This window comes from Balaenoptera borealis (genome assembly GCF_965194805.1).
Source record: "Balaenoptera borealis genome assembly, chromosome: 1".
NCBI lineage: Eukaryota > Metazoa > Chordata > Mammalia > Artiodactyla > Balaenopteridae > Balaenoptera > Balaenoptera borealis.
Genome location: NC_138860.1, coordinates 119,818,489 through 119,837,002, shown reverse-complemented (window position 1 = coordinate 119,837,002; position 18,514 = coordinate 119,818,489). Strand labels below are relative to the sequence as shown.

Genomic DNA, 18,514 nt, shown 5'->3' with positions numbered 1-18,514 from the left:
GAAGTCAGGGAGCCTGATTCCTCCAGCTCCGTTTTTCTTTCTCAAGTTTGCTTTGGCTATTCGGGATCCTTTGTGTTTCCATACAAACTGTGAATTTTTTTGTTCTAGTTCTGTGAAAAATGCCAGTGGTAGTTTGAAAGGGATTGCATTGAATCTGTAGATTGCTTTGGGTAGTATAGTCATTTGCACAATGTTGATTCTTCCAATCCAAGAACATGGTATATCTCTCCATCTATTTGTATCGTCTTTAATTTCTTTCAAGGATCTCATTCAGATTTGACAGAGAAATTAAAACCTTTACAGACAAGCAAAAGCTAAGAGAATTCAGCACCACCAAACCAGCTTTACAACAAATGCTAAAGGAACTTCTCTAGGCAAGAAACAAAAGAGAAGGAAAAGACCTACAATAACAAACCCAAAACAACTAAGAAAATGGTAATAGAAACATACATATCGATAATTACCTTAAATGTAAATGGATTAAACGCTCCAACCAAAAGACGTAGACTGGCTGAATGGATACATAAACAAGACCCATATATATGCTGTCTACAAGAGACCCACTTCAGACCTAGGGACACACACAGACTGAAACTGAGGGGATGGAAAAAGATACTCCATGCAAATAGAAATCAAAAGAAAGCTGGAGTAGCAATTCTCATGTCAGACAAAATAGACTTTAAAACAAAGACTATTGCTAGAGACAAAGAAGGACACTACATAATGATCAAGGGATCAATCCAAGAAGAAGATATAACAATTGTAAATATTTATGCACCCAACATAGGAGCACCTCAATACATAAGGCAAATACTAACAGCTGTAAAAGGGGAAATCGACAGTAACACAATCATAGTAGGGGACTTTAACACCCCACTTTCACCAATGGACAGATCATCCAAAAGGAAAATAAATAAGGAAACACAAGCTTTACATGATACATTAAACAAGATGGACTTAATTGATATTTATAGGTCATTCCATCCAAAAACAACTGACTTATGTTTTTAAAGGGCCACCCTGGCTACTCTTTTGGGAATTGCAGGGGCAAAGACAGAGGCAGAGACTAGTTAGGAAGCTACTGCAACGATCTAGGAAAGAGATGATGGTGGCCAGGCCAAGGGAGCAAAGGGGTTGCAGGTGTGGAGTGTGAAGGCAGGGAGGTGGTGGGAGGATGTTAGCTCACAGTGAATGGCATTGGAGCCGGGTGTGCTGCCCAACAAATGTTTACTGAATTAATGAATGCACCACCCAGAATCTTGGGAGTTATCTTTGACTCCTTTCTCCCCGTCAACACCTCCTCACTTGCATCTAAACCATACCAAGTCCTGTCAATTCCACATCTAAAACATATCTCAAACCCATTCAATTCACATAATCTCCACATCTGCAACCTTAACCTCCACATCCCTCATTTAGATTAGATCCTTAACCCCTAACTGGTATCCCTGCTTCCACTCAGCCTCCTTCAATGCATTCTGCACACAGAAACCCTTCTGACTTGGCTCTTTCCTGCTTAAACTCTCCCATGGCTTTTCTTTGTCCTTATAGTGGTCCTGGCTCCACCTTCCTTTCTGACCTTGTCTCTGTCCTTCACCTCCATCTACAGCTCATCAGCCTTACTTAGCACAAAACATACTGAATTTGTTCCTGCCTCAGGACCTTTGCTCTTGCTGTTCCCAATGCCTGGATAAGCCTCCCATGCAACTACCTCCTTCTCATCATTCAGATCCAGACTCCAATCTAATCTCTGCAAGAGGCCTTTCTTGAAGGCCTCTCTTTCACCTAGTACCCTATTTTATTGCCTTTATAGCACTTATCATAATTCTGAAGTTAAAGTACAGTCAATTCTCATTATTCATGGAAGTTCTATACAGTTGCTGCAAACGCTGAATTAGCAGATACTGAACCATTGCTCCTAGGGAAAACACAGGATTAGGTTCCTCCAAGCCTCTGGTCACAACATTTCATTAACCAATTAATACATAACCTTGTTTTATGTGTGTTTCTCTTTAAAGACGACTTATTTAATATATATTGCTGATTCATTAACATTGAACTCACAGCCAACAGCACTATAATTCATGCCTGACTGATGCTTATCTAATACACATGTGTTCTTGTAAAACATATCACAGCCTTCTTGCACTTAGGAACACTAGACAGCACTTTACCAGTAAGCCTGGGGACCATTTTAAATAGGCAAATCACCAATAGAAAGCACAAAAATGTGAAAAATGTGGTACTACATAGACAGTGGAAGGACACTGTTTGCAGTATGAGAGCACATGGAAGATGGTAGAGCGTCATCTTGTTTGACCTTACCTGGCAATGTGCACATCAGGCAATTCACATTTTTTGTCACTTTAAGCATGCCCACTAATGAACGTGAAAGTGCCACAACTATTGATCTTGGGATTACAAATGCATTTTAGCAAGTGAATTTGCAAATATAAAATTTATGAATGAGGATGGAGCATATTTATTTGTTTATGCATTTATAACACCTACCTATTTATATACATACCCACCCATGCTGGCCCTCCCTTGTGTGCGCTCTCTCTCTCTCTCTCTTTTTCTCTCTCTCTTTCTTTCACACACACAAGCTTCAGGGGAACAGAAACTCTTTCACCCCTCTACCCCAATGCCTATCTTGATACAGAATAAGCATTCAATAAATATTTGTTGATTGATTGATTGAATAAATTGCTTTCCCTGTTCTTCCTGTTTAGACAGACCACCAACACTACCACCCTCCTTAGTTCTATGTTCTATCTCTCACCCTGTTTTCTCCTAGATAGCAATTGTCACCATTTGTCCTTATGTATTTCTGAGTGTATTTATCTATGTAATGTCCGTCTCCCCCTCTAGATTGTATACCCTGCCACTAGCACCATGCTTTTCACGTAGTAGCTGCGTAGTAAATATTTCCTGACTAAATAATTAACTGGTAAGCAAATCCATGGACCTGAGAATGGGGCATGGTGGAGAGGTTTCAGCTGAAAGTAAATGGACTGAAAAATAGATGTGAGTATGTTTCTTTAAGGAGAAAAAAGAAGAAAAAGAACTCTCAGCACTTTGTAGTGAGACTTGAGGGTAGGTTTTGACTTAGCATCCCCTTATTTTACAGCCTCTCTCTCTACCCTCAGACTCCCCTCAGGCAACACCAGGACCCTCTGACTTCCTTGCTGTGGGGTCCTGACATTGTCAGCTGTCCCTCAGGACTCGTGGCTGTCATGCTGCAGGGGACTAGGTTTCCCTTTCCTACCAAGGAACCAAGGGAGCAATAGACTAGCTAAAAACTGTCTGCTAATTAAGGCAACGTCTGGAGGGTTCTAGAGAAGAGGTACGATTTTTACATGTAGTTAACATTTATGGAGCAACAGCTTTCTGCCAGGCCTACCCCTCTCATCCCTTTAGCTCTAGGAAGTAACATTACTGTGGCCATTACAAGATGGAGGTGCTGTGACTCCCAAAAGTTAAATAATTTACCCAAATTATAAGTCACACTTTAATACAGGTGAGAGTATCTGTGGTGTGTATTAATGGTCTATTGCTGCTATAACAAATTACCACAAATTTATTATCATACAATTTTAGAAATCAGGAGTCTGAAATTACTTTCACTGGGGTAAAGTCAAGGTGTTGGCAGTGCTGGTTCCTTCTGGAGGCTCTGAAGGGATAATCTGTTTTTTTACCTTTTTCACCTAATGGCTCCCTGTGTTCATTGACTCTTGGCCCCTTCCTCTGTCTTCAAAGCCAGCAGCATAGCATCTTCTAATCTTTCTCTGGCGTAGACCTCTGCCTCCCTGTCACATGTCCTTCCTTGGCATTGACCCTCCTGCCTTCCTCTTATAAGGACCCTTGTGATTACATTGGACCCACCTCAGGAGCCCAGTAATCTTTCCGTCTCAAGATCCTGAACTTAATCACACCTGCAAGTCCCTTTTGGCATGTAAGGCAACATATTCACAGGTTTCAGAAATTAGGACATGGATATCTCTGGGGGGACATTATTCTGTTTACCACAAGTGATTAATAGCACAGTTTTTGGAATTAAACAGATGTGGTTTGAATCATAATTCTGCCACTTAATGACTGTGTGGCCACAAACAACTTCACCTCTCTGGGCCTCTGCTTCCTCATCTGAAGAATGAGGTAGTGATACCTACCTCATGAGCTTGTTGCAGAAGTTAAATTAGGTAGTACATGCACATTTCCTTACAGAGGACTGTCTCAAAGAAGGTTTGCATTTTACTGTTGTTACTATAAAAACAAAATACTATAAAGATAGAGAAATAGGGAATTCCCTGGCGGTCCAGTGGTTAGGACTCCGCACTTTCACTGCCAAGGGCCCTTGTTCATTCTCTGGTCAGGGAACTAAGATCCCACAAGCTGCACGGCGCGGCCAAAAAAAAAGATAGAGAAATAGATCAGTGAATGAGAATAAGGAGTCCAAAACTATATTCACATATATATATGGTCGATTGATTTTCAACAAAAGTAAGTACAAAGGCAGTTCAGTGGAGAAGAGATAGTCTTTTCAACAAATGATGCTGGAACAGTTGGATATTTACATGCAAAAAAGTGAACCTCAGTCCATATTGCACATCGTATACAAAAATTATCTCAAAATGGATCATAGACCTAAATATAAAACCAAATATTTTAAAACTTCTAGAAGAAAACATAGGAGAAAAATCTTTGTGACCTTGGATTAGCAAAGATTTCCAATATACAACACCCCAAACTGTAACTCTTAAGAAATCTTTGCCTAATTGATTTTTCTTTTATGAAGTACTAGTCAGAAATATAAAGGAATGAGCTACTGCTACGTGCAGCAACATGAGTGAGTCTCAAAATAATTGTGCTGAACAAAAGAAGACAAACAAACAAAAAGTATATGTTGTGCAATTTTTAAGGAAATGTGCATGGACTGCCTAATTTAACTTCTGCAACAAGCTCATGAGGTAGGTATCACTACCTCATTCCTCAGATGAGGAAGCAGATGCCCAGAGAGGTGAGTTTTATAACTATTCCATAAAAAACAAACTACTAATCTATAGTAATAGAAAGCAGAGCAGTGGTTGCCTGGGAGTGAGGAGAGGTGCTGGGAGAAGTGGCAGGAGGAAACTTTTGGGGATTATGGATGTGTTCTTTATCTCCATTGTGATGATGGTTTCATGGGTAAATGCATATGTTTATCAAATTGTACACTTTAAATATATACAGTTTATTATTTATCAATTATATCTCAATAAAACTGTGTTTTTTTTTAAGTAAACAACAACCAAAATGCTAAAAAAAAGATATGGATGAAATGCATGGGGCTTATTTACATACTCTGTTTCAATATGCAGGACAACTGATGTGTGACCTATGATTTGTATTGCACCGGCCTCTTCCTTGGGCACACAGCAAGATTCCGAGCTAGTTAGTTGTGTGGAGCTTGAGTCTGTCTTTGGCTCCTGCTCTACCAGGCTACTAGGTGAATAACTGCCATTCACTACATCCTATACAGTGTATCTCTCTTACCTCCCTGACTATCTGTGAAGGAGGAGGAGGACCATCTCCCGTGCTCTGCTGTGTTCACACTTTTGAGAGAAAGTATGGCCTGCTAGTTACAATGCAGGGACCTTGGTTTGGATCCTAGCTCCCCTATTTCTAACTCCCAGCCCCCAACCTTGGATACCTTACTTGGACTCTGTTTTCTCAGCTAAAAAATGGAGACAATTATAGGAGCGGCCTCTGAATGTTGTTATGAAGAGTAAATGAATTAATAATCCATGTAATGTGCTTAGAATAGTGTCTGGCAGTAGGTGCTTCACAGAAGCTACTATAATTAACATGCTGTTATTTACTCACGCGGTTATTCACTCACTGCACTGGCCTGGCCCCCTATCCAGTGGGTCTTGCCCTCATGGCAGGCACTCCTGACCTTTGTAAGCAGGAGGCCCTGCAGCCCTTCTCCTCTGCTCCAACATCTTTCTCACCCTCCTGGACCACTCTGCTGGAGGCACAACTGAGCCCAGAGCCCATCTCATCGCTAATCACCAGAGCCTCATTGTTATATACCTACAGTGCTGTCTTCAGTGCAGGCCTCAAAGCCTAAATAACAACAATTCTTACACTGAATTTAGCCAGAGACCCTTGGGGTGGCCAGTAGCGTCAGGCCTTGCTCTGTTTAGTTTGGCCATTGTTCAGGTAGGGCACGGAGGTACTGGACTCTAGGAGTTCTGTGTAGTCTATTGGCTACTAGTTGCCTGCAGTTATTACTGATTCCCGACCCCAGCCAGAAACAGGCTACTACTACTGCTAACTTCTAGATAAAGGAACGTTAGATCCTCTATTAAAGTTGCCTTGAAAAAGCCCAAGTAGTGTAAAAGGATTATTTTTATGACAGATATCCAGCCAGTAGGATTTGCAGTATGTTTGGCGGGAGCGGGTGACATAGAACGCCATCTTTGTCAGTGTCCTTCCAGTTCCTTGGCGGGTAGGAAGCTTCCTGGTCTCTGTGAGCACCTCTGTTTATGAAGGGCAGCCGCCTCCGTTTCGGCTCCAGCTCCGTGTGGGTCTCACAGTTCCACCTAGTGGTTTTCCAAGACAAAACGCCAAGGGCTCTTATGCATCGGGCACTCTACAAATTACGGCTGGCAGTATGATTTTAAAGGATAACTTGCATGTGAATCAAGTCAGCAGTTGTTTTGGGGCAGACCCCGAGGCTGTAGCTGCCCTGTGTCACCTCCGCCTCACCACCAACCAGGATCTGGGCCCTGAGGTCCCCCCCGAGGGCGTGCTGGGGGCCCTGCTCTGCGTGAGGCTCTGGAGACCCCCCCCCCACATCCCAGGCGCCAGAACACTGCTTCCTGTCATAAGCACCCCGGGATCCTGCGTGCCCTCTGGCCCTGGACCGTCCCGTCCCTGACACCCGGACAGCTCCCGCAGGCGCGTGGAGAGCGGCTCATCCCGCCAGCCACAGTTGCTGCCGCCCTCTAACCCCAAGATCCCCACCCCTAACCCCCCAATAAATATGATCTGAAGCAAACAAACAAACAACAACAACAACAACAAAAAACCAGTTGCCTTTGAGCATCCCCTACATGCAGGTGTTAGGGTTAGTATTTTAAGGGGAGATAAAAATGGGCAATTTGTCCCTAATTTACGAACCACTTGTATTCCAAATGTTTGTTTATTATGCCAACTGATTGCAATTTGGAATATATTTCCATATACAATCAGTGTTTATGCATAGAGTCACTAATAATCACCTGAATAATCGTATCATAGAGCTTCCAGGGCGAGGGGTCAATGTTTCTGTGGGAAAATAAGCTCAAAATTCCTACTTGAGAGGCTGCATGCACTTTTCCCCTCGATGACGCACCTGTTGAGCAGTGGGAGGGAGGATGTTGGGACATCCAGGTGTGGGGGGCCTGGAGAGGATGGGAGTGGGTTCTGGGGCCCCCGGAGCATAGAGTTGGGGGAGGGAGTTCTGGGGATAAATGCAGAACTGAACCTGCGGTGGTAGAAGCTGATGGTGATAAAAAGGATAAGAAAAGTGAGAAGTAGGATTGAGAGAGAAGATTGAGGCAAAACGATACCTTGTCTTCTTCCATCCGCTGTCCCAGGGCTTGCTGCTGCTGCCCAGGACTGACCTGGGGTGAGGGGCAAAGGGACAGGAAGAACAGGAGTGGAAGCCTGTTGAACCTCCCCTCCCTCCTATTTTGAGGGCAATTCTGGGACTGGGGAGCCAGAGGAGGGAAGAGGGATTCCCTAACTCACCTTCCTCCCCAGTTCCAGCTTTACTAATACAGCCTAATTGGAAAGTCAGTAGCTTTAAAGTGTGAAGAACTAGGGCTTCCCTGGTGGCGCAGTGGTTAAGAATCCGCCTGCCAATGCAGGGGACACGGGTTCGAGCCCTGGTCCAGAATGATCCCACATGCCGCGGAGCAACTAAGCTCATGCACCACAACTACTGAAGCCCGCTCACCTAGAGCCCATGCTCTGCAGCAAGAGAAGCCACCACAATGAGAAGTCCACGCACCACAACGAAGAGTAGCCCCTGCTCTCCGCAACTAGAGAAAGCCTGTTCGCAGCAAAGAAGACCCAACGCAGGCAAAAATAAAATAAATTTACTTTTTAAAAAAAGTATGAAGAACTGAATAACAAGTTTGACTGAAAAAGAGCCCTAGGGAGCAGAGGTACCTATCTAGGGTCAAGGGAAGGTTTCTTTAAAATGGGAGACCATTGAGCAAATCAGCATGCTGAGGGCAAACAGCACAGAGGTAGGAAAGGTTGACGGGAGAGGAAGAGTTGATGGGCTGAGAAGGGTGGAGAGGGGCAGGCAGGTCTTCGAACTGGAGGGAAAGGCAGAAAGGCGCGGCCTGTGCTGATGAGCTGGTGGGCAGGGCTGTGGGACATCACAGGATTCTTTGCTGTACAGACACAGAATTTTCTCTGTGAGAGGAAGCAGGGTCACCTGGTGAGAGAGAGCAACAGGTGAAGGGGTGAGGGAGGAGGTGTTTTAGGAGAGCAGTACAGGTTTGATAGAGCCTAAAATGGTGATAATATCTTTGAACCAATAATTTCACTTTTAAAACCTATCCTGGGAAAATAATTTGAAAAAGAACAGTTACAGGTATATGTATAACTGAAAAAAAAATATGAACTGCTATTTTCAACTGTGATTCAGGCCATTTCTGTACATTCTCATCATATATAACTGTCTTCATTAGATCGTAAGTATTAGTTTTGAGAATTTGACCTTTGTCTTCTTTCAGATTTAAAATATAATGTTAAACCACACACAAAATATATTTTTTTAAAACCTATCCTAAGAAAATAGTTTGAAATGTGATAAAAGTTTATAAACTATATATTTGTTTGTAGAGTTATTTATAATCACTAGAAACAAATGAGAAAAAATATAATGCTTACCAACAATAGAATGGTTAAAAATTATGCTATAGAATTACATTAATTTAAAATGATGCGTTAGAAAAATTATATAATGTCATAGTAAAATTCTAGTGACATAATGGTAAGTATGAAAGGCAGAATTTAGAATTTCATTTAAGATACTATATATGGAGTGACTGGAAGGAAATAGAGCAAACGATTAATAGAGGTTCTCTCTTGAGAGATACAATTATGGGTAATTGTTATTTTCATCTTTTTATCTTTTTGACATTTAAAAAAATTTTTTTATTTTATATTGGAGTATAATTGATTTACAATGCTGTGTTAGTTTCAGGTGTACAGCAAAGTGATTCAGTTATACATATACATACATCTATTCTTTTTCAGATTTTTTTCCCATTGAGGTTATTATAGAATATTGAATACAGTTCCCTGTGCTATACAGTAGGTCCTTGTTGGTTATCTATTTTAAGTATAGTAGTGTATATATGTTAATTCCAAATTCCCAGTTTATCCCTCCCTGCCACCACATTTCCCCTTTTGTAACCATAAGTTTGTTTTCTAAGTCTGTGAGTCTGTTTCTGTTTTGTAAATAAGTTCATTTGTTGACATTTTTTATAATGGATAAACTTACTTTAAAAATATGAACAATGATTTTAAAATCTTTTAAAATTTTAACCAAGGCAATTATTTAAAGCAAACAATTGCATGTTGCCTAGTGTTAATATTTTAAATGGTTATATTTAATGTCCAAATTCCACTTTGCCTTTCCCAGGTCATCCAGAAATTTATCCTTTAGTGTTAACTAACAAGACGCAGGAGATATTTAACTGCAGAATAGATGAAGATGTCACAGATGAACAGCCTTATAAACTTATCAAAAAAGAAGATATTTTTGCAGACTTTGAAAACAGAGCTGCAGTATCTGATTTCTACCCAGTCAAAAAAATTATTCAGGTAAGTACAGTATCCCTCTTTATTTTTCAGTCCTACCTCAAGAGGTTCCTGATACATAATCACAAAAGTTGGAGAGATTTCTGAGTTCAAATCTGGCATTTCCCATTACTTTGGGCAAATGCTAGCTTGCCCATGCCTCCTTGGGAATCCTTCTTGATGACCCTTTGTGAAAAGCAAACTCCTATCTGTGACATTTTGTCTTATTCCACACCCAGAAAAGCTCATCCTTGCCCAATTTTAACTAGAAAGGGAACCTACACTTATTTTCCCATACTGCTTTAATTATTTAATTCACAATTTTAGTCCTGATTTGTCTGCAAACATGCTACAGAGCACAATACCAAATAAAAGGAATGCTTCCTTTTTTTCCTGTTAGAAATAAAATTGCATGGTAAATTTCCCTGGACGCATTGTGTTTTAAGAGCTTTTGTAAGTTAATAAAATAACTTTGCAATTTGGGGTTATTAACCATAGGTTAGCACTGTGGTTATCTTCTATGATTGATTGATTAAAGAAATATTAATTTTGTGTCGGTATCTGTATAAACTGAATGACTACTGAACATTAACCTTCTTTTTTTTATTATATTTTTGTAGGAATATCCTGGAGATGAGCTTCTCCTTGTTTATGACAAAGACTTCAAATATGGACTTAACTTTTATCTTATTGGAACTGAAGAGGGCAAGGAAAACTATTTAAATGTAAGCACACCCTAAGCAATCTGTTGATTGTCAGAAGGAAGCGGTACCTCTGGGGGAACCCCAGACATGGTCATGATTATTCTTGTTCAGCTCTGATTCCCTGGGGCCTAGAGTAGGTGGGCTAAGGGTGAGCTAACTCAGACATCTCAGGGTAGCAGATACTCTACTTATTTGCCCTTCATTTACCCAGTGGGACTGGAAACAACAAATCTGGAGTACCACTGCTCTCGGCCATTCCTTGGCCCATATTCCTGCTTCTCCTCTTGCCATCACCATGACTTTGGGTAAGCTACTTAACCTCTCATCTGCAAAACGGTGGCACCAGTAGGGCTGTTGTGAGGATTAAATGGGCCGACGCAGGTAAAGCCCTTTGTATAGTGCCTGGCACAAAGCTAAGTGCTCCATAAATTTTTGCTATGATTATTTAAAAGCAAAATTTTTAAAGGACAACTTGGTCATTGGGCAATTGAGGGGAACAGGGTGTCAAAGATAAGCAGAAAATAAAAGAATGGTAGTTTCCAAGGAAAGGAAGTCAGTTCACCTTCAGGGTGTTGCGTTCAAAGTGGTCATGAAAGGCAACAGGTTTCTGACACTTGCCTTCCGGTCTGGCATCCTCATGGGGAGGTTTGGTCAAACTGAGGGAGACAGAGGGGTTTGTATGGTTGTCCAATAAGCAAGAAAAATAAAGGAAAGCCATAGAATTTTAAAATATCTAACACTTTTTACATTTGAAATAATTTCTCAGTTAGCCTTAACATTTTCAGTTTTATTTTTATGATTGCTTTTTTCTGTGTTTTAATTTTTTTATTATGGTGAAATATTTCAAGTGTATAGAAAAGCACAGATGATAAAACAAATATCTCTACAGTCACCACTCAGAATTAACAAATGTTAATATTTTATCATATTTACTTCAAATTCTTTTGAAAGGAAATAAAATATAAGAGATAATGTTTCACTCCCTCTTATATCCTCCTTAATTCAATTTTTCTAACTCCTCTCTATAAGGAACTATTATTCTAAGGTTGTCATATAGTCTTCTGTCCATGGTTTCATACTGTTACCATGCATGTATGCTCCACAAATAATACATTTTATTGTTTTATTCATTTAAAATTTACATAAAATTATATTATACAACTTGTTTTGCAACTTCGTTTTCCACCAAATTGTAAAATTCTAGGATCTGTTCATGTTAATACATTTAGAATCATATACATGTAGATTTTGTTCATTGCAACTGTTTTATGAGATTTTATCTTCTGACTATACCACAATGTATCAACCCTTTTCCCTATTGATATTCATTTGGTTGCCCATTTTTTCACTATTATGAATCAAGTAGCAGTGAACATCTATATATCTTTATCTGTATCTGTATCTATATCTTCATGTGTCTGTATATCTTCTTGTAGACATCTTGGTTTAAAAAACATTTGCTCTTTATAATTTAATGGATATCATATTTATTCATACATATAATCGTCTCATCAGAAAAACATTTCATTAAATCAGAGAAAATTAGCTTTGTATTTTATCAAGCTTTAGCATTCCATATTCTTAAAGGCATACAGTAAATGCTTTTTGCTTATCACACATCTTTTCCTTTTTTTCCTCTCCCCTCTTGATTCTTTCATCTTCTTTCTATATCCTTGATCTCTTTCTTTTTTGTCATTCTTCCTTTTTTTTTGCATAGTTTCCTTCTCATAGTTGAAAAGCATGAACCAACAAAGAAGAAAAATAATAAGGAAGAGCTTAATGAATTTATATAAAAGCAAAGTTTATTGCAAAATATACATGTGTAATTATAACCTAAATTTTGTAATATGTATATATATTTTGCTAAATTTAGCTCTTTTTTTTTAATTGAAATATGGTTGATTTACAGTGCTGTGTTAGTTTCAGGTGTACAGCAACGTGATTCAGTTTTATATACATATGTGTATATATATATATATATTCTTTTTCAGATTCTTTTCACTTATAGGTTATTACAAAATACTGAGTAGAGTTCCCTGTGCTGTACAGTAGGTCCTTGTTGGTTATCTATTTTATATACATTAGTGTGTATATGTTAATCCCACCTCCTAATTTATTCCTCCCCCCCTTTCCCTTTGGTAACCATAGGTGTTTTTTCTGGTAATATATTTTATTTTATTTTATTTTTTAATATATTATTTTTTTTAATTTTATTATTATTTATTTTATTTATTTATTTTTGGCTGCGTTGGGTCTTTATTGCTGCACGCGGGCTTTCTCTAGTTGCGATGAGCAAGGGCTACTCTTCGTTGCGGTGCGCGGGCTTCTCATTGCGGTGGCTTCTCTTGTTGCGGAGCATGGGCTCTAGGCGTGCGGGCTTCAGTTGTGGCTCACAGGCTCTAGAGCGCAGGCTCAGTAGTTGTGGCGCACAGGCTTAGTTGCTCCACGGCATGTGGGATCTTCCCAGACCAGGGCTCGAACCTGTGTCCCCTGCATTGGCAGGCGGATTCTTCACCACTGCGCCACCAGGGAAGCCCTGGTAATATATTTTAGAATCCTATTTATTTTACTGCAGCCTCCAGAAGTTCCAGAAGAACAAGAAGAATATAAAGAGCATATTCCTGAAGATATATATATTTATAAGCCACCTATCTGTAAACCATGGGTTTCTTTGGGCAGTGAAAAAGAAATTGAGGAAGAATCGGTTAAAGAATCCACAAAAGAGGTCAGCAGCTTGAATATGATGTCTAACCGTCACCTCCCTATAGCTGAGCAACACGTATCCCCGAGGGATCAGTGTGGTTTGCTGGGTTTGCTGCGGGGATATGGCTTTTTTTGATAGAAGAATGGTCACTGTCTTGGGGGTGTTATGGGCTGGACTGTGTCTCCCTCCAAAAGATAAGCTGAAGTCCTAAACCCCAGTACCTCAGAAAGGAAATAAGGGGAGTTTTATCCAATACGGCAGGCGTCGTTATAAGAAGACGCTCCTGTGAAAACATAGAGACACAGGGAGAACACCATGGAAGACGGAGGCAGAAATTGGAGTGATGTATCACAAGCCAAGCAACACCTAGGATTGCTGGCCGTCACATCAGAAGCTGGGAGCAGGCAGGGAACAGATTCCGCCTCAGAAGGAACCAAACCTCCAACACCTTAGTTCAGACTTCCAGCCTCCACAACCAAGAGAGAATAAATTCCTGTTGTTTTAAGCTAACCTAGTCTGTGGTATGTGGGTACAGCAGCCCTAGGAAACTAACCAAGTGGCATTCCCAGACCACCCCCTGAGAGGAGCAATCATGTACAAGTGATTTGTTATGAAAGGGCCCCATAAGAGAATAGGAAAGCAGCAGGACCGAGACAGAAGCCCTGCAAGGGTGCACTCTCAGACAAAATTCTGGCAGAGTGAAGGCTTCAGCCTCTGTGCTCTAGCCTATGAGCTAGGTAAATTATACCTCAGAGCTGTCCCAAACAGAAGCAAAAGAGATGGGCTTACATATGTCTCCCACCAGTCCATTGCTGGCCTGGATATAAACTGCCAGTTACTTCCTGTTCTTTGTACCTTCAGGCAAAGTGGTCCTGGTAGCTCTAGAGCATCCTCCACAGAATAGCTGTAGGTAGCTGGTGGCTGTGGGAACAGAGAGCAAAGGGACCTGGAAAGGTGCACAGAAAGTACACAAAGGGGTCCAAGAGGATGTGGGCAGAGCACCAGTGTTGTCGGCCACACATCATTTTTCTCCAAAGACTCGATTGTTTCCTGTACTGCTTACATGTGTTGCAGATTACATATATGATTTCTCGAAAACGAAGTGAATTTGGTGCCCCAGTTAAGTTCAGTGACCAGAATGCTTCCAGTGTAAAAGATGCCTATATTGAATGTACAGCCTACCCAGATAAAAATTTTACCCTTAAGCAACTTGAGAGAGATGTTGGCATGCAAGTAGTCCCCAAAATCAAGGACACAAGTACTCAGACAAGATGGTAAGTATGCGATGAATTTATATGTATTTTCAAAGGCAGTTATGGTAAAATCCAGCAACATCCATGATTACTTTGAGAGATCTGCATAATAGAAACGCATTGACAGTGATGCCAGATCTCCACAGAGTAATTCAGCTCAAGAAGATCTAATTATAAGCAACAATGCCTTTTAACAATCTTACTAGGAAAATGAAATACAAGTATATCAGACTGTAAAGATTATGAAGTGGGAAAATGAGCAATGCTGTTAATAACTATAGTACTGCTCTCAGAGAAGGGGACCTGGTCATCTCATCTGAAATATTACCATCACCTTCTAACTTGTCTATTCTACTGCCTAAGTGATCATTCTTACGAACCAAATCAGATTGTTTTACTTCACTACTGCCCAAATCTCTTCCATGTCTCCCCATCTCATCCAGAGCCGTTAGGATGACATATAAGGTCCCCCTTCCTTCATGACAAGGCACTGTCTGCCTGTCCAGCCCTGTTCCCAAACAAGCCCTCTGTGCTCTAGCCTATGAGCTACTTCCAGCTCCCAGAATACCTGCTCTTCCAACGTTTTCCTGCCTTTGCCCTTGCTATTCCTCTGCATAAAATGCACTTCATTACCTTATCCACCCCTCCTCATCCTTTAAGTTCCAGTTCAGTACCCCCTCCTCTGTGACTTCCTGGAAACTCCAGGTAGGGCTGATCACTCTCTCCTCTGGGTTCCCACTAGAGCTTAGAGGTATCTTTATTGTAGCACTGATGACCCATATTGTATTCATCTGCTCACCTGTCTGCCTTAGATCCCGAGCACTTTGAGGCTACAAATGATTAATTAAATTTGTAATTTAATTGAAATTGATCCAGTGAATGAATTGATGTAAAATTGATTGCTGAGGGAATGCTTTGGGGACTTGAGCTCGGCTTTGAATGTTGTATAAATCTGAAGACATATTTAGCTAATCTATGCATATTTTTTAGGATTAAAAAAAGTTATTTTGAAATAATTTTAGATCTATAAAAGATAGCTACAAATGTTGAATATGATTTGGAGACATAGAGAAAGGGAAAACATCCCAGATTTTTTTAAATGACCTGAACATCTAGGGGGTGGGATGAACAGGGTCTGCATGGGACCACAAGGAGACCAGCCTGGGTAGCGTGGAGGGAGCAGCAGAGACAAGCAGACTCTCTGTGGCAGACGATAGGGAATTTTGGCAAGGTCTGAAGCAAGGGAGAGGCAAGATTAAAGCTATTAAAGTAAGATGAGCCAGGCAGTATGTATTGGAATGCAGAGGGGAAAAAAACCCCTGGAGTTGAGGACATTGGCCAAATGGGAATCTACTGTAATTAAACCAGATAAAGTAAGGTGGTGTCAGCAAACCAAGAAGAGAGGGTGGAGAGGAGACATGTATAAATACAAAATGCTGTAACTCCCATCATTAAAGCCAACAAACAAAAAACTGTTTCAACCTTTCTGGCTATTAGCTACTTTCTCTGCTTTTTTTTCCTTTTTCTTTTTTTTTTTTTAACAACAAAACTCCTCACAGCAGTTTTCCACATTCTCTAGTTGCACCTTCTCTTCCATTCTGCCTTGAGCCCGCTCTAGTCTTAACAAGGTCACCAAAGACCTGCAGTGGTCTGATTGCCTAATCCCATTTTCAGACACCCTCTTTCTCCACTTCTCAGCAGTATTTAACATGGTTGACTATCTCTCCTTCTTGGCTTATGGACAATAGTCAGTGTACCTCTCCTAACTCACTGGCAGCTCCTTCTCAGTCTCTTTTACTGGATCCTTCTCCTTCCAATTTCTAAATATTAAAGGACCCCAAAGCTAACCCCTTTTGATGTTTTCTCTAACTGTGCGTAATCCCTGGGTGAATTTATTCATTCCTGTGGTGTTACCTATTATCTGTTTGCCGGTGGCTCCCGAATCTATACCTTCAACCTCAATCTCTCCCCTGAACCCTACACTCATTTATTCATCTGCTTCCTTAAGTATCTAATAGGTGTCTCAAAGTTAACATGCCCCACAACAAACTTTTGATTTTCTATTTTCAAACCTGAAACTCTCTGAATCTTCCTCATCTCAGTAAATGGCACTGATCTTCTTGTAATTACTCAGACCCCAAACCTTGAATTTTCTTGGGTCTATCTTCAAAACATATTCACTGCTATCACCTTGGATCAAGCCATGATCATCTCTTGCCTGGATTACTGGAATGCACCCTAACTGGGCTTTCTCCATCCATCCTTTCCCTCCTACATTCTGTCTTCATAGAAGAACCAGACGAATCCTGTTAAAATGCAAGTCATATCATGTCCCTGACAAAAACCCTCCTATGGCTTCCCATCCTGAAGGAACCTACAAGGCTTCATGTGATCTAAATTCCATCTGCCCCTCTACCTTCATTTCCCACAACTCCCCTGGTTCATCCATTCCAGCCCCACTGGCTTCCTTGTTCCTTGAATTCACCAAGCATTGTCTCTCTTCTCTCACCTTCGCCTCACCACCACTTAGAACTGAAGCTCCATGAGACTGGAACTTTGTCTATTTTGTTTACTTCTATATCCCCAACTCCTAGGACAGTTCCTGGCACATACTTACTGAATGGAGGGGGAAAAAGAACCAAGGAAGGGAAGGAGGAGGAGAAGGATCAAGTGAAGGAAGAATGTGCAGAGTCACTGACTTGAGTTCAATGTTCAGAGAAGAGCCATGAAATATACAGCGAGAGAGGCTGTGACCAGGAGAATCGTGGGTCCTCAGTGTGGACCATAGTACAAAACATGCTTTTCAGATCTCTGTGAACCAAAGGATCAGGAACCATGAAAATGTAATGTTAAAGTTAGAGCACATGTACATAGGTACCAGGGGTCAGGACAAGACATGGGTCAGAAACCAGGGAGGCAGATAGACAGGCCAAACCAAAAGAGATGAAGAGAAAGACAAGGATTGGTGGTCAAGTCTCAGCAGAGAATTAGGACATCAAAGATCATTAAACACCAAGAAGTGAGGGTAAGACAGGAAAGAGAGAGGTGATTCATTAGTACAAAAGAAACTTAGATTTTGAGAAAAATTTCTTAGTCAAGACAACTAGAGATTTCTATTTTTCTACCAGAGTGCAGAAAAGTGAAAAGAATGAGTCAGCCAGGGTAGACTCAGGAGGTAGACTCAGAATGGGAGAGTGAACTTCTAACAACAGGGACCCTAACCACAGGACTTTAGATTTATTAGGCTCTCAAATGAATGTTGACTGATAATGATGAACAGTTGTTTCTATGTAGACGGAGGGAATAGATGAGAAATAGCGGCAGGTCTTGACCCACAAAGTGGGGTGGTGGGGGGAGTAAATCAAAGGGAATTCAAATGGTTCAAATCCAGGTGACTTGGGAGAATGCTGGTACCACTTACTAAGATCAGAAATTAGGTGGAAAAGATGGGATATATGATTGTGATGGAAGAAGTAAAAAAACAAAATCAAAGACGAGGTTCAAAGAGTAATGACAATGAAAGCAAATGTTTACAGTGTCCTTACCACATACCAGGCATTCTTCTAAGTATCAATACTTTGCACACATCAACTCAATTAATCCTCACAACTGCCCTCTGAGGTAGGCACCATCTCCATTTTACAAACAAAGAAACTAAGACAAAAAGAGGTTAAAAATGAAAGCTCAATGTTTAGAACATAATTTAAATTTAAAGCAATAATGACTAGATCTGCTGAGAAACAACAAAGCAAATCACATTTTAAAAAATAAGTGACTCAGTCATATTGCTACTTTGATGAAACCACCAGGCACCATATAATTTCTTACTTAATCCTACCTGGAGGGTACTAGTGTGGGATAGAAAATAAAAGGTGACGCTAAGATCTGAACCCAAGTCTCTGGTTCCAGCACCAACATTCTTTCTTTCCATCACTCTGTCTTCTGCTATGGATACTGATCTAGGCAGGGAAAAAAAGAATGAATTGTTCAATTAAATATAAACA

General features: G+C 40.6%; 1 protein-coding gene across 3 annotated transcripts in view; it reads left to right on the top strand.

The window, feature by feature from the left end:
* The window catches only part of DNAI3 (dynein axonemal intermediate chain 3), a 101,550-nt gene that overhangs the window by 23,516 nt on the left and 59,520 nt on the right, over positions 1-18,514 (top strand). For all 3 annotated transcript variants that reach the window (XM_082408204.1, XM_082408205.1, XM_082408203.1), the window contains 4 exons: positions 9,692-9,873; positions 10,470-10,574; positions 13,129-13,278; positions 14,332-14,531. In XM_082408204.1, coding sequence (XP_082264330.1) covers positions 9,692-9,873; positions 10,470-10,574; positions 13,129-13,278; positions 14,332-14,531 — 637 coding nt within the window. The remainder of the gene's footprint in view (positions 1-9,691; positions 9,874-10,469; positions 10,575-13,128; positions 13,279-14,331; positions 14,532-18,514) is intronic.